The sequence below is a fragment of the Barbatula barbatula genome (assembly GCF_947034865.1).
Source record: "Barbatula barbatula genome assembly, chromosome: 18".
In the NCBI taxonomy this organism is placed as follows: Eukaryota; Metazoa; Chordata; class Actinopteri; order Cypriniformes; family Nemacheilidae; genus Barbatula; species Barbatula barbatula.
The window spans coordinates 6,241,316-6,257,597 of NC_136781.1; the positions used below are offsets into that span (position 1 = coordinate 6,241,316).

Below are 16,282 nucleotides of genomic sequence, written 5' to 3' on the forward strand. Positions count from 1 at the left end.
AAGACAAATGCTGTATAGTCAAGTCAGCTTTATTTATATAGCCCTTTTTACAATTTTCATTGTTACAAAGCAGCTGTACAAGAAAACATTGACTATAAGTAAAACATAAAAGGTTATGGAAGTCAAAACACAGGTCAAATACCAGACACACAATAAATTCCTATATGCAGTGTAAATTAAATAAGACTATCAAATTCTAGCAGCCCCCCCGGCCAGGCAAACAGTGCAAAACAGTATGCAAACGGTGGCGAGGAACCCAAAACTCCATTGGAGGAGAAAAAAAACCTCAGAGGGAAACCAGGCCTAACCAGGGGATTGACAAGGGGGTATACAAGATTGAAAGCAATTATTTGGGATATGAATTTAAAAAATCTGTGATTCACAGTGTTAAGGTAATGCATTGCCATATCACTGAAAGAAACTGTTTGTTTTATCAACATCACACGTATAGTGTCCCTTTAACCTGATGGAGATCCTTGAAATAACTGTCCTGAGAAAACCCACCTAAAAAACCTGTTTTTTCATCCTTTTTTGAATACTTTGTCATTTTGTACGTCAGATGGTCATCTGATTTTACGATTGCTTGATGTTTTTATATGCTGGGGTTTTAAAAAAGGGGCATCTCAATAAAGCAGAAGTCAGTAGAACCTTTTTTCAAATTTACATATGACCCTCCAAGTCCACATCCTTAGTGTTTTCTTGCACTTGAGGGCAATCACCTATACCTGGCTGATCTGTGTGACCTGAGAACTGGCTTGTGTCTTCTTCAACAGGCTCAAGGTGATGATCCAAAATACTCTCAGATAACACTGAAGGTGTCCTGCTCCGGGCGTGTCTAGGTCCATCGTCCTGGAAATGCGACAGACCTTTTGAGTGGTAACTGGGGCTTGGGCTGGCAGAAGACAGGGTCCTTTGGCTTCCATTTAGGTAACTGCCGTAGTTCACAGAGTCCTTCGAGTCTTGCCGTGAGTAGATGGAGCTGATGTGTGCACCGTGGTAGTTATTAGCTCTCCAGCCCGGTCGCCTCCTGCGGTGACATCTGCATTTGAGGATGAGGGCGAAAGCATTCTTGAACTCCCGGCTGTAGCAGGGATAGATGATAGGGTTCAGGCAGCTGTTGAAGTAACCCAGCCAGAAAATGATTTTGAAGAGGGTGTCAGGAGGCCGCAGGCTGACATTGAATGAAACTGCAAAGAAAAAGTACAGCAAGGTAAGAAATTAACAAGAACCAAATGCATACATTTTTTTAAATGTGGGGCAAGAGTCCCCCTTCTGGTTTTATTTGTAATTTTAAATATGTAATGATGTTCTGTTATGTAATTATGGTTGGATGAGTCGCAGAAATAAACTAAATAACTAACTAATTAAATAAAAATGTCCTTAAATAAACCCAACCCTGACCCAAGCAAGTTGATCCATTCCTAAATCCTAAATTGAACTATTGTTGCAATCTGATTGGTTGGTAGAAATAAAGTTGATATACATATTTCTTCCATATAACAACACTGATAATATTATACTTTTCAAAATCATATTAACTAATGAAGTTAACATTTTTTGTCTTTTAACTAAGATCATAAACGTCATAATTGTGCATTGTGTCGGCAAAACTATTGCAAACAAATGTTCCGAAGGCGAATGCATGCTACTCGCTTCAGTCACCAGCAGGTGGCAGCAAAGATTGCTTACGAAATGTTTCTGTTAATGAACATTTGAACAAAGAAGTTAACTACAAATAGAATTTAAAAAAAGATTTTAGATATGTAGTCTTAATCCTGATCTTTATAAAACAATATGGCTGTAACTCTTGATAACCACCGTGGCCTTTTAAAACAGTTAAGTCAGGGGTTGTGTTTACTGAATGGCAACAGGATTTGACAGTGCTGAAATAATTTAATCATGGGCAGATATTTAAACTCAAGCTTTTCCTGAGCCTGGATAACAAGCTTGCAGAGTGGTTTATTATACACATAGGCTACAGTACATAATGCACCATTAACATTTCAAAACAACCCATAGTGCTTTTGGTGTATCCTAATACACTTTTAAAAGGATTAGCGTTACTTAAATATATCAATTTGCAGTAAATCTATAATACAACGATCATTTATTTTCTGGTCCTGTTTCTTTCTCTAAGCTACATGTAAGTCTAACACTAACCTGTTGAGTTTAGTGTCTAAGTGATTATCTGACTAAATAAACAGGAGACAGCCACCTTCATCATCATCACTTAAGTCAAACATCTAACACAGTCCTTTCGCCAGGCTAAAATACGAAATTAAAGTCAATACACAGTCTCTGTTAATGCAGTTGGATACGTTAAAAGACAGATTAAAATGTCATGGGTAAGGTTTCAAATATAGGTGCTTTGTTTTATTTACCCCCCTATTATTACAATTTCCATGGCATGTCTCTGGATCTGTGCCTTCAGATGTTCTGTAGACTGGGATCCATCATCTGGGAGGCACCTCAATGCTGCGGCCCTATTGCATCGACTCACCACATTCAGACGCACCATGGGAACCATGAGACTTGGCCAAAAAACAAAATGCATGAGTGAAGGGCCAAGTGATTAAATAAGTGACAAAGATCCATCTAAAAGAACACATAAATGGATCTTACATAGGCTTTGATTGATTTCAACAACACCAAAGCAGCTCACTTATCCAAACATGTTTCATTCTGATTCACCAGCTCATTTATTTTCAAATAGACTCTTCTTGAATATACGATTCCAAAAGGAAGCAAACAAGTATAAGATATACTGTCCATATCCTTGCATCCTGTTTTCCCCTCTGGCCTACAGTCCAAGTGGCTTACCGGCTTTTACTCCATTGTCTGTTTGACAAGTTTGTTAACATATCAGTGATTTATGTAACAAGACAAACGCATTGAAAGCAAATTCATCTTTCCTCAGCAATACATGAGTTAAAATGATGGTCTTCTTTGGGTGTGTAGGTATAGTGGTTAAAACATACTCAAACTTTTATCCTTATCTAATATTTAACACAAACATGACAAAAAGTCATCATGTTAAAATATCTTCATGATTTGAACTCTTCTTATGTATTCCTTCACACTATTTTGTCTGTTCTCTATAACCATGACAACAACACACATTACTATTCTTTCCACACGCGCCAGTTCCTTAACCACAACCAAAGCCCCAGCTTCGGGTTTCTGTGTAAACACACTTCCATTATCTAAATAAACGTTTACATAGAACGCAACCACATACTGTAAAATATGACACAAAATGTAAGTGAACCTGACATCGACAGCCACATTAACGAATGGCCTAAAGACCTAAATAAACATGCTACTGTTCTTAGGCTTTGTTTTCTACTACTTCAACAAATCCATTTGCCTAATTAGGGACCAAGCTAGCTAAACTTCCAAGCCTTGTGCCCTGCTCAGATAACCCTGTCTGGATTGGAATGCCCACTATGCTAATCCATCAATAATAACGTGCCTTTCTGTCTGTGTGGCTGTGATCCAGGCCTCGTTCTCATACTCCCGTTTGTGGCGGTTAAGCAACGGATGCAGCGGACCCCACACTGGCCCCCATGAGAGGCAGTAGGAAATAAAGTGCAAAAAGATTTGCTCTTCTCTTAACCCCACTGTAGTCTTCCCACTGACCGCCGCAGCCTTCCAGCACCAAAAGGCTTATGGGACAAATTACCAAGTGGTTTCTCACATGGTGTAAAGACCATTCAGATGAATAACTGAGTTTTTGTGGTTTTCTTTTTTCAATTCCATTTCATAGCAGACAATGAAACATTAATTCTAGTTGCAATTCATTGACTCTCATCTTTCATTGTTTGTTAAAGATGAAACAAAAAAGTAATAATGACAATTTATTGTTCCCTGGGATGATTGTTTATTTTTATTACTGTGTGCTAACCGTACACAGATCTTAATTTACTAGAAGTAGTTATTGTGCTTAAAATAGTTTACAGATTTGCCTGAAAGAATGTGGGCTAATAATAGTATATTTAATGGCTTGTTTCCATGTATATGGAAAGTTGTGCTTTTTGTAGACAAGACAGCAAGCTATGTGCAAGGGAACTTTACTTAAAAATGTATAAAGATACCTTGAGAAAAAAAAACGTCTACTGCGTCTCCCCAACCACTGCGCAACCATGCGTAAAAAGACCTACCAATTGGTAATGTGAGGAAGAATGGTAACCAGCACAGCGTAAACATGCCAACCACGACCCCCAAGGTTTTAGCTGCCTTCTTCTCTCTCGAAAACTTGAAAAGTTTCACAGTCAGGGAATTCCTTCCTTGATGCGCGCGACCCCTGGACGAACAACCGGTGTCCTCATGCATCTGCGAACCCCTGTGAATCCTTAACGTAATTTCACCTGAATTCATCGTCTCTGTCTTCATACCGGCTTCCAAATTTCTGGTTGTCCGTTTGGCCACTACATAAACGCGACAGTACATGACCAGAATAACAATTAAAGGAATGTAGAAGGAACCAAGTGAGGAGAACAGTGCGTAAAAGGGTTCCTCGGTTATTACGCACACCGTGTGGTCCGGTGAGGGGGGCTGCTTCCATCCCAGCAGGGGTCCGATGGAAATTACCAGAGACAGGATCCAAATCCCGAGCATGGCCAGGATAGCTCTGCGTCCCGTTACGATATTGAGGTACTGCAGAGGATGACTCACTCCGATATAACGGTCAATGGAGATTACGCACAGGCTCATTATGGATGCGGTGCAGCACAACACATCAACGGCGGCCCAGACATCACAAAAAAACCTACCAAAGACCCAGTAGCCAACTATCTCCAAGGTGGCTGACACGGGTAACACGATTGTGCCCAGGAGCAAGTCGGCGATCGCAAGATTGACGATTAAATAATTTGTTGGACTTCTTAAGTGCCTGTTACACACCACTGACAGTATCACCAAGATGTTTCCGGTCACAGCGAAGATGATAAAAGTTCCCAAAACTAAACCGAGTGGAACAGCACGAGACAGGTCAAGAGGATCGTATACTGTGCCATTTAACTCAGACGCGTTGGAATAGTTGTAGAACACCGGTGACCCGTAACGGGCATCCAAGGAGCCGGTTTCCCAGTCTTCATCTTCATTTTGTCTTTTCATCATTGCGAAAAATATTCTCCATTTCTAACACGTTGATAGACGTGAGTAATAAATAAGTAAATGATGGCATAAACTATTGATGCTAGAGTTGTCGTGTCTGAATTGCTCTGGCACACATGAAATGTGAAATTAAGAGTCTCTGTCCCAGGGGTGAGGCGTTAATAACGCCCATCCCTCCTTCAGCCTAAACGCTGAGTGTTCCATTTTTTAAAGTTGCCAAAAATGCTGTCAAACTGTAGAAACGATTGTAGGAAGGTAGCGAATTGTTTACTTTTCATTTTGGCTGTAGTCTGTTGTTATCTACATAAATAATCATCTCCTTTGTGTGATTTTACCCTAAACTATCTCAAAACGAGCACACACTGTAAACACCACGAATGTGATACAATGTTTCTTCAAATAGAAATGTGTCCAAATTATGAAAGTTAATAACTGGAATGTTTATTGTGCATCAGATCATAAAGAGCTAAAGATGAACAATTATAAAGTGCTTATGCTTTTTGCATAAAAAGATCATCACAGCAAAACTTTTTCAAGAACATTTTGTGAAGCATGCACTATGATGTCACTCATATGGCAGCTGCACAGATCTGTGTCCAAACAAATCCACACAACAGATCCTCATGAACCACAAAATCGTCTCACGATTTGCCTAAACTTCATTAGCATCTCTTACGTCGGAAGATGAACTCAGTGTGTTTACAGACAACGGGTTTCTCAGTGTGTGACTGGAACGGTGTGGTGGTCACAATGTTGTCACCTTGTTGAGATGGCTCCTTTCCTTAGAATTCAAACTTCTAGCATTTGCATATTGTGAGTTGCTGAGGAGAAAGTTAAATTATGGAATGTGTGAAATTGTACTATAGTAATTTTTTAATAACAGGAATAAAAATAAGTCACATGGGTTGTCATGTGTCTTTGCATTGTACTGTTGCACATTCAAAGCAGTCTGGTCTTGCTTAAGCATTCAGTTCACAGAGAGCTAAATATTACAATTAGTAAACATATTAATGTATATTTTACACACACTGATGATATCAAATTCCAATATTCTTGTTCAAAAAATTTTTTTAAAACAGTATTTCAGTTTTGGAAACATACTTTAGAAATAAGAGAGCGAGAGATGAATAAAACACAGGGCTGTTTCATTCTAGTTAAGGTGTTTCCAACGTAGAATCTTCTTTGACAGTGTAATTTGGTTCATGCTGAGGGTTAATTTTATTCCAGGAATCTTGCCCATAGATATTAATTAAGCTCCCGTTGATTCTTGTGTCAAACTGCTTTTATTCAGATTAGAGGTTTCATTGGTGAACATCTTGAGTTGTGATTAGAGCTGCGTTTCAAGGGAAGCTGCAGGGAATGAAACAGTCTCTCTCCAGATGCTCTGTACTTTTTATTAAATTACTGTACAATCAAATACTATCATCTACCTTTAATGCTTTCTATGAAGGATTTGAACATTTTTCAATTTGGTCAGTATCCCTTGTGTACTTTTGCAGGGGAGATATGTCCGTGCACCTGGAAGGCGTTTTGTTTGGCAGTGGAACGTTGTGACCCCTGACCTCTTTAGTTATTCATCAAACCCATGGCATCTAGTCGTACCCTGAAATAAGAACGCAAATCCTTCCATTTAAAACCAGTTTACGGTGCTTTGAGATAACTCTAAAATAAATCTTTTTCCCAAACATTGTTCACATAACACAGTCTTTTATAGCATTCAGGTTGAATTGAGTGTCTTTAAATGGAAATAAATTCACTTAAATGCTTTGGGGAGAAAAGCACAGACAGTATTATTTTCACCGCTGGAGACAGTCGATCAAGCCATTGCTGTCTATGAATCACTCACAAAAGAGGTTTATGTAGTTCTGCAGATGGTTAAATAAAGAATCCGAACATGTTTATATGTGTTTAAACACACTGATGCCACTTAGTGGTCAATTACACTGATAAAGGGAAGAATGCTGATGAACATTGGCCCAGTGGGTTTGTATTGAAATCATGCTAAAACTGTTTGTGCAGCATTGCCACTGGTATGGGAAAATGGTGTGGCATAAGCAGGGTTTTTCACAGGGGGTTTGTGGAAAATTTCAGAGAAAACATATTTTTTGAAAGCGTCATCTTTGTAATTTTATATCGTTTGTGTCTATTCTTAAAGGTCCAGTGTATGAAATTGAGCTTGTCCAATCCCTTTTGAAGCACTATAGGGTGGCTGATACAGAACTAAGATGTCGTCACGTTTTCACTTCCTTGCCGAAGGAAATAACGTATTTACAAAACGCACCCTGTAGAGCAGTTTGTCCATTTAGGGTTTGTATTGAAATCATCCTAAAACTTGTGTTTTGAGTCACTTTTACATAAATGTAATTATGTTAAACCTGTACGTTTCATTGCATTATTTCAAAGCAACTTCATACACGGATAGACATGCAGTGTACCAACTCTCGAACCACCTCATCACGTCATTCTTCACTCACCCTCTTGTCATTTCAAACATGTATCTTTCTTCCGGGACATTAAAGAAGATATTTTGAAGGATGTTGTTAACTGACCCCCATTCACTTGTGAACTAGGTTCAGTGCTGTTCTGAAACCAACATTCTTCAAAATATCTTCTTTTGTGTTCTGCAGAAGAAAGAAAGTCAAAAAGGTTTGAAACCACAAGAGGGTGAGTAAATGATGACAGAATTTAAATTTTTCTCTGTTCTATCTCTTTAATTATTGCCTGTGAGAAATCCTGTTTGGATGTTTTTTAAATCTTGAATTTATCAGCAAAAGCATCCCACTTATCCCATGTTTGGGAACCACTGAGTTACTTGTTTACAACAAATCAGCTATTTTTTACTTTTGACATTTTTCTTCAATATGAGTATGTGGGGCATAAGTAAGGATGATAAGTGAGTTTTTACTGACGCTGGGGACTTTATCATACCCAAAACACCAGGCTGTGGGAACCAAGACCCCTGTCACCTTCTCTGCAGCCCGGGGGAAGTACCGGAGCTGAGAATGTGCCCATACCTCTGGATCAGCAGATATGAAATTTCACATGATGTTAAGTTTACATATAAACTTTTTTCTTCTCTACTTAGTCTTAATTCAAGGATAATGTTTTTGAGGGACATTGGTAGAGACACCGGGGTTACATGTAGGTTTGAGATTGCATAATTTCCACTGTATAATATTTTTTACCATATTTTGGAATTTTGACTACAAGATGCATTTGAGTGCTTCAGAAGCAGGCACAGTCACTGCAGTTATGACTCCCCAAGCCACAATACAATTTTTACATGTTGACATTTATTAAAATGTCTATAATTTATCTAGCTTGAACTATTGGATGCTGAAGTGCAGTAAATATAAATTAACCTACACTTTCCGATATAAATTCCCTGTGCCAGGAAAATTATGCAGATTTCACACAAAGAATTCACATAACTCTATCCAATATACAGCGCATTGTTTAAAAATTCCCTCAGTGTAAAAATAAAATGGCTAGGGGCATGTAATAAAAGCTTGTCTGTGGCGTTTGTCTTCCAAGGTATATAAAATTATGTGTCTTGCTGAAGTGTAGTTCTTTCAGGCAAAGTGTGCCCTGTTTCAACACTATTATCCTAGGCCACAATGTTTGTATTGCACCTTTTGGTTACAGAAATGATGTGGACACAGACATGAAAGAGACACAAATCTCTTTTACACCTCAAGGGTTGCTAGCGGTTGGAGTCGCAGGCACCATGAGCTGATCTTAAGCTGTGCTTGTTTGAATTAAAGTCGGTCTGAGCTGAGAGTAGAGGCAAGATAAAAAGAGAGTTCTGGGAGAGTGTTACTTTTGGTCTTTCGGATACTGTTTGTGCAGCATAGCCACTGGTATGGGAAAATTGTGTGGCATAAGCAGGCGTTTTCACCGGGGGTTTGTGGAAAATTTCAGAGAAAACATATTTTTTGAAAGCGTCATCTTATCACATATTTGAAGACATAGTTATGTATATTATATTGCATTTCTGTCAATAGTTCCTCCAAATAAATTACACATTGGACCTTTATGTAGTAGTAAAATTTATGAATTCATCATTTGTTGTTCCAAACCTGTGTAAATGCATTGTTCTGCTGAACACAAATAAATATATTTGGAAGAATGTATTTGTCAGCTACTATGGTAGTCAATGGTACCAAGACCATTGTTTTATCTTTTTTTTTGAGGGTTCAACAAAACAAAGAAGTTTATTCTTGGATATGAAGGTGAGTAATTGATGGCAGAATTTTTATAAAAAAAAAAACATTTAGAAAGGGGGTCAAAGAGATCATGATATTTAGGGTCTATGGCATCAAACGTTTGAAAACTCCTGGCAAAGACCATACAAGAAATCAAAGCATTATATTGTTTGCATGGCCTAAAACAAACAATACCTTGAGGGTCATGCGAGAGGTCAAAGTAAAGCATCCTACTCCTTTAGTCCTAACACAGGAAGAGGCCTTCCACAGGGAATAGTGCAAACACGCTCACATTGTGAACGCTCAATATGAAACATGTGGTGCAAACTTTGTGTGTTGTGGCTGAAGTAGTAATCCAGTCTTTAAAATAAGCTGTTATCTTAGTGGGGGATGTTAATGTGATATCCTTTATCTTTCATGCTGAGATTCCCTCTCACGTGTCTTTCAGAGGGGCGAAGCAGGAGGGGTTGGGGGTTGGGTGGAGTCCTCCACTCCAGCAACGTTAACCTAATTGAGGAAGACGTTCAGATTAAAACAAAGGTAAATTAAAATGTTGAATCTTCTGAGAGTAAACAAGTGGCTTTGTTATTACTGTGAAAGTGTCTATTTATAGTTATTTCTATTCCCCGGTATCACTTGGGTGAAATGAGATCTAGATCTGGGTGTCATCTGCATAACAGTGACAGGAGAAGCCCTGTGCCCGTATGATGGGTCCCAAGGATGTCGTGTAGATGGAAGAAAGCATGTGGTGGGCAGAGGACAGCGAGCCCCTCCATGACACCTTGAATTTGAACCAGTGGAGAGGAGTGCCTGAGATTCCTAAAGATGACAGGGTTGACAGTAGTATCTGGTGATTGACTGTGTTGAATACTGCAGATAAGTCTAGCAGAATCAGGACCAAGTATTTATACTCCGCCTTGGCTAGCTGCTGTGCTTCTCTGAACGATAGGAGTGGTTTGTTTTGAAGCCAGACTGCTTGTCATCCAGTAGTTTATTCTGGGTTAGGTAGGAAGATACCTGGTTGAAATGTGTTTTTGCAATAAATGGGAGGAGAGAGAAAGGTCTGTAACTGTTGGTAGTAGAGGGGTCCAATGTAGGTTTTTTAAGTTGGGGCGTGGGGGCGTGACCTGGGCCTGTTTGAATGCGGATGAAAAGTGCCGGTGAGCAGGGAGGTGTTGATGACGTGTGTGAGTGCAGGTGTGAGTGTGCTGGATATGACAGGTGGTGTGGTGGATGGAGAGAAGTCTGGTGACTTCAGTGTCAGTCCGTGGGGCGAGAGAGGAGAGTTCAATGTTTGAAGTGATGGTAGTGTGTACAGAGGTCTGAGGTGCTGAAGATTGTTTGCTGATGTTTTTCTGTGAAGAATACAGTGAAGTCCTCGGCAATCAAAAATGAAGTGAGTGGGGGAGGAGGGAGGCGAAGAAGAAGGTTTAATGTCTTGAAATTTGATGTGAATAGGCCTACTGTTTACTGATGCAGAGATTATCGGTTAATGGTTAATGTTAACACTCTGAATAGTCTGCCCGTGGGCCGTTGCTCAATGTGATTTATGCTACCCATCAAATTTTGCTACCCTCGTATTGTGATTGAATCGGGGAGGGGTAATTTAGGTGTAAGGGTTGGGGGAGGGTTTAGTCCTGTTTTGTATGAACGCCGACCCTTTTTTGCCCACTTGTTACTAGCTTTTTTTGTGGTGACCAATCAAATGAGAGGGTTTACGGAATTCCAGCCGATCAAATTACAGACACCAAGCAGAATGTCGGCCAATCAGACTGAGAAGGACTAAACTTTCAGCCAATCGGCAGGCGGGTAACAGAAACCATGCGTGAATTCCTGCACGGAGATGACTGACTATGTAGTGAGATGTAAGGCAAACATAAAGCCAATGGTTTACAGTAAAAATGTTAAATGGTAAGATTCAGAGACGCAAACTATTTAACAGGCCTCAAGATTCAACATTAATAAGGCTGTTTATTTCAAATTCCTAATCTACTTTTATGATGTAACTTCATAGTTACACGCTTACAGCAGACATATAGCCTATTTTTAGGTTAGAGAAGAGAAAATGCAATTGTCAACATTTGTTATCTTACGGTTTCAAATTGATAAAGCAAAGAACACTTAGAAAATAATAATAAAGCTACCATAAATGGGCATAACACATCTGGCTCCGCCCCTGGTCTTTTTCTTATATTGTTTAATTTCATATATGTTGACATGTAAAAGTGCTGGATCAATTTTATTTTGATAATAAAGCAAAGGACACAGAGCACACTGGACACTCAACGCTTGATGGATAACAACATACTCCAATTCCTCGGGGAGCAGTAGTGCAAACAAGGTTTGCAGGATTTCCTGTGTGTATCAGGGTTCGCAATACATAATTTGTTTTCATTAGTTGTAATAAGTGATTTGTAAGTTTCCAAGCTGACACTGCCTGCATTATGAAAGGCTAATGCATCAAGATAAGTTGGTCTGTCATCCATAATGTGTTGACATTTGTTTGACAAGCATGTGTTATAAGTAAAACGTTATTCTATTTCAAATAAACTGTAAGTGCTAAAGCTTATTTATCACTCTGAGAGAAACGGGATCTTGTGTGAAGGACAGCCGTGGTTTACATAATGTGCTTGATCTGTGTACATGCTTATGGGAGCAAAGTAACATCCGCTGCAATTGATCTTTAGATATCCTGGGAGCAAACAAGTGACAGTGGCTTAAAGGACATTTAAGGAAATATATAAACATCCCCAGAATGAGAGATGTGGGGATGGCTCTCTCGATCTCTTTTTGTGCCAAGTTTTAAATCCAAAGGGGGAAGAAAGATATTTTCATCCTGAGAAATTTCAAGTGTCACTTAGTTTGGACATAATGAGCATAAAGACTTCTACTGCTTCTCCCTATTTTATTACCTCTCTAAATGTTGATTTATGAGCTGTGTGAAATGTACTGTTTAGTTTGATAAGATAAATGAAAATATAAAGTTCTTCACAATATATGAAACAAACATAGATGTGCAATGGTAAGTGCATCAAAATGAATAATTGATCATTCACGGATTATAAAAGGTCTTGATAAAACAGATTTTAAAAAATATGATGCGCCCAATGCTTCCCTCTAGTGGACAAACTGCAAAGTGTCTGTTTCTAAGATGATGCATTGATAACAAATTGGATGCTTAAATTATATTTTAAATAACAAAACATAAAGACATACATAAAAATTTATAAAAATCATTTGTTTCTGTTTGATTTTATTATGTGTTGGTCATTACTAAAACTGTTTATTATTTAAGAACAATGTTAGTTTACCCAAACTAAAACTATTAAAACATTTCTGTCTGAAATAAAATAAAATATTGTGCTGGATATTATTTTTTAAAACTTAACATGAACAAATATAGAAATGTTGCCTCAGGGATAAACTGAAATATGTTAAGAAAGATATGTTAAGTTAAGAAAAATACTAGATGATACAAAAACTAAACTTAAACATTCATTATATATAGCAACATCACAAATAAACAAATACATAATAAAACAACAATGGCACATGACAGAATTGGTACAAAACTTTAGTACATGTAAAAGTAAAAAATAAAAGCTAATGCAAAATATTAATTAAACTGTTTCTTACAGGCACGTGCAGGGGAGGGGGTGGCTTTGGGGGCTTGAGCCCTGGCCTTGTGTCTTCCCCGAGAGAAAGTGCACTTTTTTCTGGGGAGTTTTTTAAATAAATGAATACGTGTGTTTGCGCACAGCTTTCCCTGTCAAACAAATAGAAAATATCAGGTCAGGTAGTTCTGATGCCTTCCCCCAATGCGCGTCTCCACGCAGGCACGCATGCGCAGCAGAGCCGCAGCAAAGGTGGAGACCTCCCTCCTTTCAAGTAGCGTTTGTCTTGGTGTGGAGGTGAGTGGTGATGAACACAGGAGGTTGCTACCCTGGCCCTCGAATTCACAGCTAATTATCCAAAAGACAAAACGCAAATATTGTTTTGCTATTATCCATCACTTATGAGCTAATGAGTTAGCTAAAGTCACCTAAGGCAGTATGTCATTGACATACGTGCTAACTTAATGGAGAAACGACAGCTTAATACAGAAAAAATTCAAATGTCACCAGAATCGTGTCATTGATATGCAAATCAGGCGTTAAGTGATTAAAATGCATACATTTGTCAGGCATTGCTGATGAATAGGATAAACAAAATAACTAAAGGATATCACCCGTTGCTAGTTAATATGACTTAGGCCTACATCAAGAGTCTTTTCCCTTGAAATGTAATGTTTAAATATGCAGATTTAAATGCAGCTTGTTTTGGTTAAACAAGAACAATCTACTACTGTCTAGAGTGTGTTTACATAGAAAAACAATATTAAAGTTGTTCAACAGAATAGAAAAACGTCTTCTATGTGTAAAATGCACAAACAAACAACACAAATTGGTTTATTCATATTTCGCAGTTCTTGACACCTAAAAAAAGCTTCTGACCCCTCCAACTCATATAACGTGGGAAGAGACTTACGTAATTTAGGCTGACTTTCTGCATTAAGATGCATTTAACAGTCCATGTATTACAAATGAAGGAATATCAATCACCAAACCATTTAATGGTATCGTAATAAAAAGGTTTTCACTTAGGTGAGAGGTAGCCTATCTTTCGTGATTTCCTCAGAGAAAACTCTTCCACAGCAGGGTCAGATTATCCAATGGGCATTATGGCCTCAGTGCCAGGGGCCCATGTGCACTTGGGGCCCAGGCAAGGGGAAGAAAATTTGGTTTACGTCATATTAATTCTGCCATATATTTACGTCATATTCATATTCATCTCTGGCCCACGCACTCAAAACAGTGTTTCTAACTTAGGAAGTCTGTCTTTTGATTTTGTCACTTTAACGAACCCTCTAGCGGATGAAGCGCATAACGACAAATCTAGCGACAACTTAGATAAACCTTAGCTTTCATTCAGTGGGAATGAACTGTCAACAGAAATTTTAAATATGTCAATGAGAACGGCTTTAAAATGTAAATATAATATAATTTACATTTATTTGGTGGTGTTTCCTTGCCAATTATGAATTATTTTTTATTGATATAATGTTGATCAGTAACTGCCTTACTTTAACAATATTTAGCCTTCATTATTAGATAATCCACAGTGCTTTTACATACATTGCAAAATGTTAACATACACACAAATATGATGATATACTGAAGAAAGGCTAAAGAAGTGTACTTATAATACTCGTTAATGGCGTTACTGTAACACATTATACGTTATTTTTATTGAGAAAATAAAATCAGTAAAACATTAACACATATTGAATTTGCCAGGGCCCCCTGCAGGTCTAGTGCCCTGGGCATTAATCCGTCCCTGGTCACCATCAGTGTGTGCGTGCATGGGTGGTGCAGCAAGTGTGATTATAACAACAACAACAATTTCAATAATAACTAGATTCTGAAAACTAGAATTACTAGATAACTAGAAAATGTGAGTGATGCTTTCGTGGCAAACTTCAAGTACTAATGAATCTAACCAACCCCCATGACTCTTAAGACGTTCTTTCATGGACTGCGCTCCATTCAGCTTAAACATTCCCAAGAAACTCCAGGACACAGAGGATTAATTTCCGTAAAGTTTACTGAGACTATTGTGAAACTGTAATACAACACAAATTAAATGTATATTAATATTAAGTACAAATACAAAGTAACAGAAAGAACAACGCGAATCATCTACACAGCAGTAATAAACATAAAGCTAACTTAGCTGTCTCAAGATAGTTACAAAGGATGAAAATAGGCACAGTTAAATATTCCACGATAGGAAATACTCACAGATGTTGCTTTAACAAAAAAGGATAGGAAAAAGCGATCGCCGGAGAAACGGGCAACTGGTAGAGCTAGCACACAACAACAGCTGACTACCGCAGCGATCTACTTCCTGACTGAGGCGCCTGTATTACGTCGCTATAGTAACAGGACAAACAAATCGCGCCAAACTGCTCAAACAAAATACTCGCGACATGACACTCCCCGCTTGGGGTCTTTAAAGAGCCCACATTAATTAACAGAATCAGTCTTTGGAGAAAAAAGCAAAACCACTTCTGTAACGGGCCGAGAAAAGGTCTTTCTGGTTCCATCCTTGACAATTTCCACTTGAACTTTCCGAACCAATCCATCTTCCCCTGGAAAGGTTTTTGCGATGATGCCGTTAGGCCATTGATTTCTCTTAGCTTGATTGTCTTTTAAGAGAACGATGTCCCCTTCACGTAGATTCGGCCTCTTTCCTTGCCACTTGTGCCGAAGCTGTAAGGTTGTGAGGTATTCATGTTTCCACCTGTTCCAAAACATGTCTGCTAGGCCCTGAACTCGCTTCCACTCTTCTCTGATAAGATGCGCTTCCTCAAAGTTTCCTGACGGAGGAGGAGGTGCAGAACCTGTCTTGAGTGTGAGAAGCATCGCTGGAGTGAGAATGAGAAGCGATTCCGGATCCGATGACACAGGGATGAGCGGTCTAGCATTCATGATTGCGGTTACTTCGGCCATGAAGGTGGTCAGAACTTCGTGCGAAAGATGAGACCTTCTCGGCTCAAGCAACATGCAATCCAAAATACGGCGGGCAATGCCGATCATGCGTTCCCACGCACCGCCCATATGAGACGCATGGGGCGGGTTGAATACCCAGGTGCAGCTCTGAGTGTCCAGGTACTCTTCCACTTTTTTGAAACCTGGATTAGACTGGTCCATCTCCAGTTCACGAGAAGCGCCAATGAAGTTGGTTCCACAGTCGGAACGGATCTGCTTCGCGGGGCCCCTGATAGCAAAGAACCTCCTCAAGGCGTTAATAAAACTACTGGTACTCATTGCTTCAATCACCTCGATGTGGACTGCTCTTGAACACATACAAGAGAACATCACGGCCCATCGTTTAGAGTTTGAGACTCCTCCTCTTGTACG

At 39.0% G+C, this 16,282-nt stretch overlaps 1 protein-coding gene across 1 annotated transcript; it reads right to left on the reverse strand.

The window, feature by feature from the left end:
* Window positions 1–14: 14 nt before the first annotated feature.
* On the reverse strand, window positions 15–5,240 carry adra1bb (adrenoceptor alpha 1Bb). Its single transcript, XM_079480524.1, has 2 exons — window positions 4,161–5,240; window positions 15–1,187 (listed from the first exon to the last, which is right to left on the reverse strand). Exons 1-2 carry the CDS (start codon window positions 5,116–5,118, stop codon window positions 661–663), a joined length of 1,485 nt encoding a protein of 494 aa, XP_079336650.1. The 5' UTR covers window positions 5,119–5,240; the 3' UTR covers window positions 15–660.
* Between the last annotated feature and the right edge of the window lie 11,042 nt (window positions 5,241–16,282).

Excerpts from the sequence above, each read along its gene's own strand:
- adra1bb (XM_079480524.1), bottom strand. The coding sequence starts at position 5,118 with ATGATGAAAAGACAAAATGAAGATGAAGACTGGGAAACCGGCTCCTTG. Across the intron at positions 1,188-4,160 it reads CTTCCTCACATTACCAATTG|TTTCATTCAATGTCAGCCTG; the intron begins GTAGGTCTTTTT and ends TTTTCTTTGCAG.